Raw genomic sequence first — 15796 nt, forward strand, 5'->3', positions numbered from 1 at the left:
GCCATGGTGGCCATCGTGGTGGTTACTACGATGGTGCCCCGTTGGGGTGGTACCGCTCCACTCATCGTCGTGTTGAGCCTTGTGGATCGCAGTGGTCCCAATTCTTGAACGTTGGAATTTTCGTTTGTCGAGGTTTCCGAATCTCTTGTCATTGTACTTTTCTTTTACGTTTTATCGAAGAATTTTTATAAATAAAAATTCGAAGAATAAGAACATACGAAAAATCTACAAATGAACAAGAAAACGAAAAACCTTGAATGAGAGAGTCTTCTACAAGCGTGTGACTCAAACTCTCAATGAAAACACCAATTTGTGGATGCAAAATTTCCGTCTTCTTCTTCTTGGACGAAAATTTACCTGCAAAACAGTTAACATCTTAGGTCAAGGTCAAGAGCCTCATGTGCCCAAGATGAATTGGGGGGGGGGGGGATGGACTTTGGCCGAAGAACCTCTGATGCCAAAGTTAGTATTTGAGGGAAAAGTGTTTAGAAAAATTTGGAGAATTTAGCAAGAGAGTTGGAATTAGATTTTTGGGAGAAATGAGAGCTATTTATAGAGATGTGGCCGGCCCTTATTTGGAGAAAATGGGTCCGGCCACTTATGGTGTTTTTGGGATGTAATTGCAAAATATTATGTCAAAATAATATATTGCAATCAATTAGGAAATTAATTAGGAAATTAATCAATTAATTTAGGTAATTAATCCTATTTTGAATGAATAATTGAAGGTTACCTTGTAGGGAGGATTTGATGAGGATGGATGAAATTGGTTTTGAATAAATACTTATTTTGATCACATTTGACCTTGATTGAATCGTGATTGTCCGCTGCTTGCGCGTAGAAGTTCCGGTGTACCTCAAGGGTGATTTTGTCTTTTTCACCCAAGAATCCATGTATCGCCTCCATATTTTTATCAATTATTTTTTGCTCCACAATGATTTTCTAACATGTATGATTAATTAAATTGGTTCTTTATTTCACTTCATCACACTCACTTTCTTATATTCCAATTATTTAGAATTTATCGAATCTTGATACATGAACTGATGACCAAAAAATTCCAAATTATTTAATTTTTCCAAGACCTTTGCCTTTTGGGACCACATGTGCTTGTAAGAATATCTGCTTCTGGTGAAGCCCATGATTCATTGTCCAACCACAATTTGCATGATGGCCTCAAAGAACTTGTGTGTGTGTCACCATGATTCATTGTCCAACCACAATTTGCACGATGGCCTAAAAGAATATAAATATATATATGATATATGTATATATTAGATCTGCTTCACAAACTTTGACATGATTGTAGAGCCAATCTAACTCTGGTATAGTGCGTTCGTTGTATCGGATTATTTCGAATTGAACTATCTTCAAAGAGCTGAAAAAGCGAGCTAAGTAAAACCAAGACAAAGCGGAGCAATGGTTTTAGCAATACCATATGTCTCAGAGGCCCACGCTAAGAACTCCTAGCAAAGGAGTTAGTCGAAGTGAGTCTGGTGCAATCCCATTAAATTAATCCACTACTAAATATGGGACTACACTAATAATTAATCTAGTATAGTCTAATAAAACTTAGAGAGCTCAAACAAACACTCTTAAATAATTGTAGTTTAAGGTTTTAAGCCAATCAAACAAGCTCATTAATTTGATATACACCAACACTGCTACTAGGGTTAGATTTCTTTTTTTTTCTACTGATATGTTGGATCTCAATTCCTTGTACCAAAGCAAACATCATACCAAATAACAAGACGTGAGAGAAAACAAATACGAGTACATTATCGTTTTATTTTTGTGTCGTCGTCATCTAAAATTATGTAACCGTGATGATAACAACATTATGCACCGCTAAAGTCATTATCCTTGCTCGTACGCTTTAGTGAATTCACCTTCAATAAAGTATATAGACCAGATTAGATTCCTAATGAAAAAAAAGAGAGAAAAGTTTGAAACTAGTGACACTAAAAGTGCAAAAAGCAAGAGATTGAATTTGTGAAACAAATATGATAAATTCCAATCCAGAAATAGTAAAATATCTTGCTGCACTAATTGTCAATACAAAATTGGGTCAGATGCAACCTCTCTCTCTCTCAGAAGAAAAAAGGAAAAAAGTTTGAAATTGTGGCAGGAGAGAGAGAGAGAAAGTTCTAGGCCTTGAGAATTGTTGGGTCATCGGTCATCATCTTCCATTTTTTCCTCAAAGTAGCAGAGCTCTCGGATCTCACTGCAATGAGCAGCAAATCAAGCTCAGCTGCCAAAGCATCATCAAAGGCGACGACTTGGGTCCTACCCTACAAGACCCAGAACCTCACTGACCTCTACTCTTTGGGGAGGGTCCTTGGACAGGGCCAGTTCGGCACCACCTACCTCTGCACCGAAATCTCCTCCGGACACCCCTACGCCTGCAAGTCCATCCCCAAGCGCAAGCTCCTCTGCCGGGAGGACTACGAGGATGTCTGGCGAGAGATTCAGATCATGCACCACCTCTCCGAGCACCCCCACGTCGTCAGAATCCGCGGCACCTATGAGGACGCCGCCGCCGTTCATTTGGTCATGGAGCTCTGCCGCGGCGGCGAGCTTTTCGATAGGATAGTGAAGAAGGGGCAGTACAGCGAGCGGGAGGCGGCGAAGCTGATCAAGACCATTGTTGGGGTTGTGGAGGCTTGTCATTCGCTCGGGGTTATGCATCGGGATTTGAAGCCGGAGAACTTCTTGTTCGACAGCGAGGAAGAAGACGCGGCGCTGAAGGCGACGGACTTCGGTCTCTCTGTATTCTACAAGCCCGGCGAGACTTTTTGTGACGTTGTTGGAAGTCCGTATTACGTTGCCCCTGAGGTGCTGCGGAAGCACTACGGACCGGAATCGGATGTGTGGAGTGCAGGGGTGATTCTGTACATTTTGCTAAGTGGGGTTCCGCCGTTCTGGGCGGAGACGGAGATTGGGATCTTCCGGCAGATTTTGCAGGGGAAGTTGGATTTTGAGTCCGAGCCGTGGCCTGGGATTTCTGATAGTGCACGTGACCTACTCAGTAAAATGCTAGAGAGAAACCCAAGGAAAAGGATCACTGCCCATGATGTGCTTTGCCATCCTTGGATCGTAGATGACACGATTGCGCCCGATAAGCCGCTGGACTCGGCTGTTCTGTCGAGGTTGAAGAAGTTCTCCGCCATGAACAAGCTCAAGAAAATGGCACTGAGAGTGATCGCGGAGCGGCTGTCGGAGGAGGAGATTGGCGGGCTGAGGGAGCTTTTTAAGATGATTGATGCAGATGGGAGCGGAAGCATCACGTTCGATGAGCTGAAAGAGGGGCTGAGGAAAGTGGGGTCTGAGCTAATGGAGTCAGAGATCAAGGATCTCATGGAGGCGGCTGACATTGACAACAGCGGAACGATTGACTACGGCGAGTTTCTGGCGGCGACGGTGCACTTAAACAAGCTGGAGAGGGAGGAGAATCTGCTGTCGGCGTTTTCGTTTTTCGACAAGGACGGAAGCGGGTTCATCACCATTGATGAGCTGAGTCAAGCCTGCAGGGAGTTTGGATTGGGGGAGCTGCATCTGGAAGACATGATCAAGGAGATTGATCAGGATGATGATGGGCAGATAGATTATGGGGAGTTTGCTGCAATGATGAGGAAGGGGAATGGGGGAGGGATTGGGAGGAGAACAATGACAAGGACAATGAATTTGGGGGATGCTTTGGGGCTTGGAGACCAACTAACTGATTAGAACAAGTTCTACTTCACTTGGAGTTGGTGGTGAACCCTTTTTGTTTTGGTGATTAGAACTAGATCTGAGGAATCTTTTGGGTTAAATCTTAATTGTCATTACAAGCAGAAAGAAAATACTAATCTTGGGTTATGGATTCAAGGTTAAATCTTCTGCCTTCTGGTAATGTAAGCAAAAGATGGTAGTTGGAATTGCAATGTTATCTTGTTTTGTTCAATGTGGATTAAAGCAAACTATTTTTGTATATATGGAAAGCAACTTGCTTAGAACGGATTTACAGCCACACAGCGTTTCGGTTCAATAATACACCATTAGAGAACGAAACTTTTAATTTCGATTCAATAATACACTATCAAAGAACGAAACTTTTCATTATTAGAGCAATGATATAATGAACTCGTTTCATATACGTTTTGCAGTTACAGAACCCATTTCTTGTTCTAGCCCAATACCCGAAAATTCGACTCTCCATTTTATGTGGCCTTTAGGTCATAGGCCTTTATTTTCTTTTAGCCCAGTAGACTTCATTCTGTTTTATCGAGTTGTCCTATTAAATTTTATTTTTATTTTTAAACAAACGTTATTATCTATATTAAGAAAATAGAGTGGACTTAGTCTCATTAAATTTGAATCACAAAACAAACACAAACTTTAATAGAAACGTTTTGAGTAAGAACATGACTGAGTAGTAATTGACACGCAGAGACATAATCTAATTTATAACAATGATGGAGGCAGCAGCCTTCTAGATTTAGGATTTTTGTTGTTGTAGACTTATTTTGTTTGGGTATTTTTGTTATATTTTCTTTTAAGTTATGCTTGTATTTGGACTGTCTTTGAACTTTCTATTTTATTTAATAATTTGTAGTAAGTTTGAACCAAAAACAAAAACAAAAAAAAAAAAAAAAAAAAAACCATGAAGACGGACATAATTCCCATAAAATTATTGCTAGAATGGATTGAGTACCACTAATTTCATGTTAAGAAATGCTAAGAATACTTTCAAAAGTGAAACTCTTTATGGCCTATCTCACACCTCACAGTTTAACGTCAATTCTCGTGCCAGCACTATAAAACATTATGGCAAAAGCATGAAGTTACAAAAATTATGAACAGTCTCAATTTGAAAACAGGATCGTTTTCGAATTTTTTGTCGAGGGATCCGGAGGACCACATCATCCTGGCCATTTAGTTTAAAATCGTGCGGCCTAATATTAAATTTACTTTCTAAAACATACTTGAAGCAAAACCAGGGGCAATGCACCTCTGTTTTCCTCCTCTTTCTCCCCATATCTCATATCCTAGCAACCGACAAAGCACAAACTTGAGTTCTCACAGGTCAAAAATTTCACTGATTAAATACTAAATCAACACTAACTTATGACATGCCGAATTCTTTCTATTTTTTGGGTCAAAATTCCAAGTTCGAGAAGAGGAGGTGGAAGTAGACCTGGCAAACGGGTCGTGTCTGTCGTGTTCGTGTCGTTTTCGTGTAACATCTGTTATCTTAACGGGTCGTGTCGTGTCACACCCGTTATCTTAACGGGTCCTTAACAGGTCGTGTCACTTTACCCAACGGGTAAAGTGACCCGACCCGTTATGACCCGTTATGACCCGTTAAGAAAAAAATATATTTTTTTTAAAATTTGCACATACCACACATTGCGACATAAATATTACTTGAAAACATTAAAACATTTCTCGTTCAAGTACTATATCTACACTCGAAAATGAAAGTCTAATAAAAAAAATAATACATACACTACTAATCTATTACAAATATTAAATGTGCAAGGATAAAGAGTTTTTGTTTTCAAGATTGACTAACACTTAGAGTTTATTTATACTTTTATTAAGTATAACATAAGATTTTGTGGTATCCACTTGTGTAAATATTTTAAATTGAAGATCGAATTCATTCATTGTATTCATATAGGGTCAAGGAGTGTAGTTATAAAAAATCATCAAAATCGGAGTTAAAATAACCGTTAAATCGTGATTTTTCGTTTATAACCGTTGAAAAGCTTTGTCCCGTTACTTGATCTCTGAATGTTTTTTTTTTGTGATTTTTTGCTGATGTGATCTCCAAGCATATACAAACAATTTTGACGGTTTGGATCGTTGAAATTAGTTTTGGAGAATTCGTAAAACGATAGATTGACTAACGCTTAGAGTTTATTTATACTTTTATTAAGTATAACATAAGATTTTGTGGTATCCACTTGTGTAAATATTTTAAATTGAAGATCGAATTCATTCATTGTATTCATATAGGGTCAAGGAGTGTAGTTATAAAAAATCATCAAAATCGGAGTTAAAATAACCGTTAAATCGTGATTTTTCGTTTATAACCGTTGAAAAGCTTTGTCCCGTTACTTGATCTCTGAATGTTTTTTTTTTTGTGATTTTTTGCTGATGTGATCTCCAAGCATATACAAACAATTTTGACGGTTTGGATCGTTGAAATTAGTTTTGGAGAATTCGTAAAACGATAGATTGACTAACGCTTAGAGTTTATTTATACTTTTATTAAGTATAACATAAGATTTTGTGGTATCCACTTGTGTAAATATTTTAAATTGAAGATCGAATTCATTCATTGTATTCATATAGGGTCAAGGAGTGTAGTTATAAAAAATCATCAAAATCGGAGTTAAAATAACCGTTAAATCGTGATTTTTCGTTTATAACCGTTGAAAAGCTTTGTCCCGTTACTTGATCTCTGAATGTTTTTTTTTTGTGATTTTTTGCTGATGTGATCTCCAAGCATATACAAACAATTTTGACGGTTTGGATCGTTGAAATTAGTTTTGGAGAATTCGTAAAACGATAGATTGACTAACGCTTAGAGTTTATTTATACTTTTATTAAGTATAACATAAGATTTTGTGGTATCCACTTGTGTAAATATTTTAAATTGAAGATCGAATTCATTCATTGTATTCATATAGGGTCAAGGAGTGTAGTTATAAAAAATCATCAAAATCGGAGTTAAAATAACCGTTAAATCGTGATTTTTCGTTTATAACCGTTGAAAAGCTTTGTCCCGTTTACTTGATCTCTGAATGTTTTTTTTTTGTGATTTTTTGCTGATGTGATCTCCAAGCATATACAAACAATTTTGACGGTTTGGATCGTTGAAATTAGTTTTGGAGAATTCGTAAAACGATAGATTGACTAACACTTAGAGTTTATTTATACTTAGATTCACCACTTCTATTAATTTTCATTTTTCCCTCTCTTTTTTGTTTCCTTTTCAACTTTTTCTTATCATTTTCACTTTTCCCTCCAACATCTTTCCCTAATTGAATTCCCTCACTTTTTTGTTTTATTTTCAACTTTTCTTAACATTTTCATTTTCCCTCCATTTTTTTTTTCAAAAAGGGCGGCAAGTTGGCAAATGGCAATGGCAAGAAATTGATTATTGAAATTTGAGAATGGAAACAAATCACATATGAGTCATGACGCATCAAATTTCAATGGATGCAAAATCATGCAAATATGCAATGCATGATCATGCATATTAAATTATTAATTAATAATTATTATAGTTTTTATAAAATTTAATATATATATATATATATATATATATATATAAAATTAGTATAGATAGACTTAATATTTTGGGGGTATAATTATTATAGTATATATAATTATTATAATTATTATAAATTTTATAGTTAATTTAATATATATATATATATATATATTTATTATAATTTTTAGGGGTATAAAATTGTAAAATTAATGTATATAATTATTACAGTATTTTTTGAGGGTTATAAAATTATAAAAATAATATTCTGCTTATCGTGTATCGTGTTTACCCACGTGTATACCCGACCCAACCCGTTATCTTAACAGGTGCTTATCGGGTTACCCGATAAGACCCGATTCGTTATCGTGTCGACCCAAACACCTGTTAATTTCGTGTCGTGTCGTGTCGGGTTATCGGGTCGTGTCAGAAATTGCCAGGTCTAGGTGGAAGTGTTTTCTACAAGTGATTGAACTAGCAGCTTTGGTGGACCCAAAACGAAAAGGTGAATAGACCTCACCACGATCATCGTACATGTGAATTGAATCCACTCCGAATCTTTTTTTGTGAGAATTTTAGAAATCCTCAAATCGTGTCCGTTTATTGTATATTGTAAGGTCAGTTTTTGTCAGATACTATTCATATTTAATTTTAAATAAAATTATTTAAAATAATTTATAACCGCACGATATACGATCAATGAAAACGATTTAAGAATTCCCAAGATCCTCACAGAGACTTCAGAGAAAACCTCATTCAAATTCAATTTCATCGCACATGACAGCTCGTACAAAATTCTCTGGAAGCTACAAGACGTATGCCTTTTTACTTTCTGGTGTCATTTGTATCAACCTGTTATCCAAATTGGAGGAGGCATTTTAGCGTGTGCGTACCCCATACTACTAACAAGACCATCAAACACATGGTACGCTTGATTCAGTGACACAAGTGTTCATTTTTTTTTCTTTAATTTTACTACTATTAAAGGTTAGAGACAAGGATACGTAACTATCACATTAATTTAAAAACAGAAATTTTGAACCTAAGACGCATAGGTAAAAATTCAATGTGTTATTCACTAAGATATTGAACTACATGCAATATTACAAGTTTAGTTAAACAATAACTTCATAAGAATAACATTAAAACCTAAATTTAAAGAAAAATTAATAGAAATAGATTTAAAATCTTAAATCTTAACTAAAAGCATTCAACCAACTTTATTTAATGGCTACGCTGAATTGCAAGCTTCTGCAACTGGATAAGATTACAAACACTGAAGGTAGAGTATTTGACGATTATTGGAAGTTGTGTTAGAAACCAATTCAGACTCTTAATTTTGAGTAGGGGTGCAATTTGAGTTGGTCCAATCCGAACTCGTTCATGTCCAACTCGATTTTAAACCCGAACAAATAGTTTTTTTTTTTAGCTATAACCCGCCCGAACCCAATCTAATTTCAACTTGTTCATTGATTGGGTTGAGTTGGGTTGATCATTTGCTTGTCTATCCCCAACCCGACTAACCAAACCCAATCTAACCAAATTGTAACTCATATTAATTAATGCTTATACTACACCCAAGATAGCCAAGCCCAAAAACCATCGCCCTTTCTAATATTTTTTTTAATAAACTACCCTTAATAATTACTAAGCTTTTAGGGAATAAGAGGCTTTGATTAGTCAGCCTATATTCGTAATCTCTAAATTCTAGAGCTTTATAGTAGATTGATTTATGAAATTAAAGTTAGTTAGCTTTGATGTAACTTGGCTTAATTTTTTTAGGAATTCTTGGAAACTATGTTGTTATAAGATTAAACTTGAAAAAGTTGGGCAACCCTAACCCAATCCAAGTAAACCCTAACCCAATTAAACCTGAACCCAAATGAACCCGAATAAAACCCAATATGAACCTGAGCCCGAATTGTAAAAGTTGAGTTGGGATTGGATTGACCTTCTAACTCGTCCAACTCGCCCGAGTTGCATCCCTAATTTTGAGGCAGCATTACAATTCTTTCAACAAACATTTCTATCAAGCAAGTGGCCATTTACTATAGTAGTGGAAATATATTGAGCTCTTACATGACGACATGGGTTTAAACTCAATCGGTGATTAATTTAACAAAATCTATCGTTGGACAAAAAAAAAAAAAAAACAACTATTTCTACATCAGATTCCAAAATGTTGCTATCTTTTATCAATTTTCTTTTTTTAGAGAGAAAAAAATGAAACTAAGGAACTTTATGTTGAAAACTGAAAGATTTGAAAAACCAGTTCATGCTTCATATTTCTTTTAGTTGAAAAATAGTGAGAGAAGGGTATTTATTTCAATTTAAAATTTGCAGCCACTTCAAGCCAAAGTTATTTTAATTCACCGAAAACTCTCAACTCGATTTATGATATTTAATAAACGGTCAAGATCAATTGATCCCAGGGTCTCATAATAAGAAACCCGTAGAGGATCCTGGTCTGTTTTAGTTGACGTCAAAAAGGGCTTCAGAAACAGTGAGAAAGAGAACCTTCTGGATTCACAATCTGCATAAATATCTACCTCCTCTCGCGCACTCTCAACCGTCCATCACGAAAGATCCTCGAAATCGATTAAATTAAAATAAAATAACTATTTAAATGGGGCTGGTTTCTGGAGTGTTCCTTCAATTGGGCCTCGGTGTCTATTTGCAAAAGGGGTGGAGGCTGCTCATGTTTTCCTTTTCCTTCCCCCTTCCCCCTTCGATTAGAAGTTCCATGTTCCGTATGACAAAGATGTAGTTTTCGTACGACATAAAATCTTTGTGTTTTGTGTTTTGTGTTTTGTGTTTTGTTCTGGGATTTTGGATCCTATAATTTGTCGACAAGAAACGTACGAGGAAATTAAGGTTTTTTTTGTTGGGTATTTTTTGGATTTGGTTTGAATTGAAGGAGGTGGAAGGAGGGAGGAGAAATGGCGGATGGGGAAGAGAAAGGCAGTGACTTCTATGCAGTTTTGGGGTTGGAAAAGGAATGCACAGACTCGGAGCTCAGAAATGCCTATAAGAAACTTGCACTGGTTAGAATATTTTATTTTTTTTAAGCTAAACTTCATCACCATTTTTGCACAATTGAATTTAAACCCCTTTTTTGACAATTCTTCCATTTGGGTCCTTTTAGAATTGAAATTTAGAGGTAAAGTAGTAATCTTTTCCTGAATTGAATTTCTGGGTCTTTGGCAAATCGTTGAAAAATGGGACCTTTCTACTATTTGCTGGGGTTGAACATCATTGGGTTCCTTCAAAACTTCTGGGAAATTGGGTTTTCAGAATGCAAATCCCGGAAATGGGTTTTCACTGCATGATCAAAACAGGTTAGAAAGATCGAAAAAGTTTGAAACTTTTCTGGGGTTCTTGGGAAATTCGGGGAATTGTGTATTTTTCTTTAATTTATTGAATATTTTTGTTGATTTTTTTCTATGCTTGCTGCCTGTAGAGATGGCACCCGGATCGGTGTTCGGCCTCCGGAAATTCTAAGTTCGTGGAAGAAGCCAAGAAGAAATTCCAGGACATCCAAGAAGCCTATTCTGGTAATTTCAACCTCCTATTCTCATTTAATTATTAATTTTTAATTATTTTTTTAGTGAATTGGTCACGAGGGAAACGTGTGGTCTGTTTTTTGTTGAACAGTTTTATCTGACGCGAATAAGAGGTTTCTGTACGATGTTGGGGCCTATGGCAGTGATGATGACGAAAACAATGTAAGTTTTTTTTTTCTTGGGATTTGTTTAGGTTCGGCACTCAAAATATTTTAACCATTAGATTTTTGTTTAAAAATACAAAATTGAGAATTTATCGGTTAAAACACTTGTTCATTTCAATTAGCGGACCCTATACTATTGAATTTACAGCTTTATCTGCACTTTTACTGCTCACTTTTGACCATTTAACCAATCACAGTAGGACTCTATTTAGAGGTGATGATTTCCGCACTCCCCGTTACACTCAATGCATTTAATTGGGGTGAGCGGAAATCGTATCCCTATAAAAGCACTTGCTTAGTCCCTGCGGTTATTATCAAGTTTTACATTCATCCCTGTATATTCAGTTGTATCAAATTTGGTAGTTTATAATCTGTTCCAATCCGATGACATTCGCCAATGTTTATGTATAACTTGTATAAAATCCGTCAAATGTAGCCGCCCACCAGATGACCGATTTAAAATTTGTTATTGGTGCAGGGGATGGGTGAGTTTTTGGACGAGATGGCAGTGATGATGCGCCAAACGAAGCCTAATGTATGTACAAATTCATCTTTCTTCCTTTTTAATTTTCGACTTCCCTGCGTTTACTAATATATATATATATATGTTTTAAACACGTTGAAATAGATGAGGGAAAAAATGGGATGCAAAAAAAATAAAAAGCTTTTAGCTTTTTGGGAAAACCTACGTTTTTGGTTTACTTTTGCTTTCCCTTGAGCCCTCACTTTTGCCAAGACATTCTAGAAAAGCGTGTTGAAGGGCCATTTAGTCCTGTTTAAATGGATAGGTCCAACTACAATTGCAGTAACATCCTGGTGAAGTCTATTCCTGAAGGGCCCATTAGTTAGGGCCTTGACCGCGGGAGGGTGTAGCCTAGTCGCTCACCCTTCTGTGCTCTAGTTCGAATCTATCTTTTTTTAGTACGGATTAAAATACCGCTCAAATATAAAAATTTAGTCACTGTGGACCCACCAATCCCATGATGCAGTTTTATTTGTTTAATTGCGATCTAGGGAAGCCCAAGACGAAGGGAAGGCATTGAGGTGCCACTGGCCCACCACTTAGTGATAAATTTATAGTTATGAGAAGAAATTCATCAGGTGTGACCTGACATGTGACAGAAGTGCACTAGACTTGTTCTGTGTTCAAATGCCTATATTTTCATGAGTGAGTAGAAAATATTTGTAATTAGAGGTTTGTAAGTTGTAGTTACTAACCCGTGTGTGGTCAAGTATAAGCTGTTGATTTGTATGAGATCTCTGTTAGTTGTAGTCACTTCATTTCCGGCAAAGGGCATCGGCCAGTAATAATCTCAAAAACATTAAGGAAGTATACGTAAGTTCAACTTTTTACACTAAAAAGAGACTAAACAGACAATTTAGGGGCACTAAAATGTGTTCTATAGCCTGTTTAGTGCTCATTCAGTGAGAAATGATTTTTTTTTTTTTTTTCAAGATTTGAAAAGGTTATATTAATTCGTATTTTCCAAAATACTAAGGACACCCAAAAACATGGGATCTAACATTTTTGAAGGGGTATGCGCTAGTCCTATCAGCTATGCTGAATGATTGAGAGCTTGTTTTGTCTAAAATATCATATTTTGTTCTTCATCTTTTTCCACGTTTAATAAAATTTGTGAGCTGAACATTGTGACTAATCATAAATCTATCTGGTAATGCAGTGAGAAACTTTAGGAACTTCCAGTCTTTTTTAGTTTCTATATGATTGGAAGTTTCTAGAGAAATTTCATCTTGACTAATCCTTTGATGATGCCGATAATGATATTGTTTCCGAGTACCTACTGACATATGAAGAATGCGTAATTGACAGGAAAATGGGCAGGAGACCTTTGAAGAATTGCAAAATCTTTTTGATGAAATGTTTGAAGGGGATACTGGGAGTTATGGGTCAGTCTCTCACCCTCCTAGTTCCTGTTCTACGTCTTCGTATGTGTCCTATTGTGAAAGATCAAGTTCCAGTACTAAGCGGAATTGCTCCGAAATGAACTATGAGAAGGCGACCTTGGACGATCCTTCTGGCTTCGACACTCATTTTCAGAGCTTTTGTTTAGGGGTCAGTACCCTCCTCTTTATGCTTAGTAACCTGATTTTATCTTATCGTGCTTTTAATATGAGACCTATAGACGATGGTTCTTTTGATATGCTAATGAAATCCAGTGTGGAGGATTACTTCTTGTAATGTATTTGTCACTTGTTGTAATGTATTTGTGACCTATAGACGATGGTGCCTTTTTTCCCCTTCTTTTTGTCACTTGTTGTAATGTATTTGTGATTGGTGCTATGAAGACAGGTGGAAAGCCTTCAAGACATCGGGGAGGGGACGGCAGCAAGAGAAGTGTTTCGCGCAGAAGCCATCGGTAATCGAAGGCAGGGCAGGAAACAAAAGGTTACATCTGGTAATGATGTTTCTTCAAACGACTACTCTGGTATATCAGCTAGATGAAGTTGTTGATCCTTTTACTTATGGACTTATTTGGGAACTTAATTGGCAAAATTTTAAATCACCCTGGAGAGTGCAGAAGTGTAACACCACCACCATGAGGAATTTACTCGTTACTTCTAGGCAGCTTTGTGTCGGTTTAGCAGAGGGTGGAATGGATTTAGGGTTTAAGCTTTCATTGTTGCAATTCCTGCCATGCCATACTGTTAGTGGTAATGGCATTGTTTCAAAGTCTTCAATTGTAATCTCAGTTACTCATTGATGTTGGGATTTCAGTAGTTCACCTTTCTTTATTATTTCAAATCGGAAAAATACTTGACTCGTTACATGTAGGACGTAATTTTTCTCATATGGACAAATAAATTTGACTTGTGCAGAAGGTTTCCTTTTGTTTCACTTAAAATAATTTATATGTTACATTGTGATTACCAACCATAACTGTGATTTGTCCGTCTTAAAAAAGAAGGCAGGAATGAAAATGAAGGTGGCAAAGTTGTAGTTTGGTTGTTAATCATGGGCAAGGTATAGAGAGTGGAGCCCTACAGGGCACGTGGGTGAAGACCCCACGTGTGTTGCTAGTGACCCCTCTTCCATGCCTAGGAAAACACGCATTCGTCTACTGCCGTTATGCCTTTCGCTTTCAGATGGTGAAAGAACGGCAAATTGGCCCGCTAGTCCCGTTCACCTTTAGACTTATTCGCCAGTTCTCGCACATTATTATATTTGTGTTAGTTAGTCGTTGTCAAAATGAATAAATCAAATAAAAGTAACTGTTAAAATTAAATAGAAATGCTTAAAATGTTAAAAAGGGCAAGCGTGTTTATCTATTTCGTTATTAAAAATATTGAAAAATTAATAAAAATGTTTTGAAAGTTTTGAATTTTAACGATAAGAATAAAATAAAGGGTAACGTGAAGAGTATCATAATTGACTTTTTAGTTTGAAAATGTAATTTTTTATTAAAGTAAATAGTATCAGAATCTTTTCGTTGAACTTCTTTAAAAATATTCGTAGGACCTCGAAGTCCCATGCAAGTTGCCAAAATGATAATGCAGATCGTTATTGTGGGTCGTCCATCGACAAATGGTGTATCATTTTCAACAAATTTCCATGGCACTAGGCAAATGTTAATGCACAAGTTGGGCAAAGCGTGTTGAATGGGGAAGTTGGTATGCAAAAAGTAGAAGGAATGTGAAGAAAAAATACGTCAAAACGATGTTCCGGGACAGAAGAGTCCAGGTATTCTCGTATATGCATGGGTGGCAACTAGTTGGCACATATAGAATAATATATCAAAATCTTCGTTTGCCTAGAAGATGATCGATCTTTAATTTTATTTAATTACCTCCATAATCGCAATTTGCTTGACCATAATTATAGTATTAGTTGTTTTCGAGGCCAACAACTACTTTTTTCATTTGTTTATAAATCAAGTGGCACATTTTGTATGTTAGAATTCATAACTTTGGAGAATGTCTAAATAGATTTGCTCCTTCACTCATGTTAGCTGCATTTGCGTTTGCGATATTATCGTCCATTGATTCTCCTTCTGCTCAATTTATGCTAAATAAATAAATAAAAGTGTGTAGGAAAGAAAAAATGTGTGCCGAAATCATTTTCATATTATACTTGTTCTTTGGAAAGTACTATGGTCAAAGTTGGATCCTTGAGCAGGAATTAGGAAACTAAGGGTGCGTTTGTTACACCGAATTATTTCGGACTGGACTAGCTTCAAAAACTAACCTGGACTAGCTTAGACTAGACTAAGCTGGACTGATTTAGTGAAGCGTGGTGCAGTGTCAGACTAAGAAGCAGGATAATGAAAATAGTACTGTCCACAGCATGGTGTTTGCAAATTATTGTTCAATTTTAATTTCCTTCAACCACGAACTAATATTGTACGATTAACAAGAATTAAACCAATATTACAAAAAAACTTTCAACGGCTCAAATTGATAGGCAAATAGATCCAAATTTGCAGTTTAGAAGATGAACGAGCCTTGTATAAGATTTATTGAACATTGGTTATAGACTCAAAATCCTCATCAGCAGTATACATTACAGCCAATATGAGCAATTGATACCGATTTCACACAAAGGTCAGAAATCCTTGAAAATGGACAGGTGCATGCATAACAGCTTCCAGTGCATCAGTCTTGGTGGCATAGGTCTTGTCTGCAAGGATCACAGGCCTCCTAGAAGGCACAATGCTCAAGCTTACCACCTGAGAGTTCGTAGTAATGCACAAGTGTTTGCCATCTACCATCTCGGAATCCACCAAATTCATAGCACAACTGCAACAATCATTTACATACACAACTCCCCATTTGCCCAGCAACATTTTGCA

At 36.5% G+C, this 15796-nt stretch overlaps 2 protein-coding genes across 3 annotated transcripts; both read left to right on the forward strand.

Annotated features, from left to right (window-relative positions):
• Positions 1-1946: 1946 nt before the first annotated feature.
• On the forward strand, positions 1947-4009 carry LOC137739092 (calcium-dependent protein kinase SK5-like). The gene has a single exon (XM_068478579.1). It carries the CDS (start codon positions 2230-2232, stop codon positions 3724-3726), a length of 1497 nt encoding a protein of 498 aa, XP_068334680.1. The 5' UTR covers positions 1947-2229; the 3' UTR covers positions 3727-4009.
• Positions 4010-9909: 5900 nt separating this feature from the next.
• On the forward strand, positions 9910-13828 carry LOC137740029 (uncharacterized). Of its 2 annotated transcripts, none has more exons than XM_068479816.1 (6): positions 9910-10305; positions 10722-10815; positions 10916-10986; positions 11467-11523; positions 12820-13062; positions 13296-13828. In XM_068479816.1, the coding sequence occupies exons 1-6, from the start codon at positions 10201-10203 to the stop codon at positions 13368-13370; spliced, it is 645 nt and encodes a 214-aa protein (XP_068335917.1). In that variant the 5' UTR covers positions 9910-10200; the 3' UTR covers positions 13371-13828. The 2 variants fall into 2 exon arrangements, with proteins under 2 accessions (XP_068335917.1, XP_068335916.1); XM_068479815.1 differs by having other exon boundaries at positions 13300-13828.
• Positions 13829-15796: the final 1968 nt, after the last annotated feature.

The sequence above is a fragment of the Pyrus communis genome, chromosome 7 (assembly GCF_963583255.1).
Source record: "Pyrus communis chromosome 7, drPyrComm1.1, whole genome shotgun sequence".
Taxonomy (NCBI): domain Eukaryota; kingdom Viridiplantae; phylum Streptophyta; class Magnoliopsida; order Rosales; family Rosaceae; genus Pyrus; species Pyrus communis.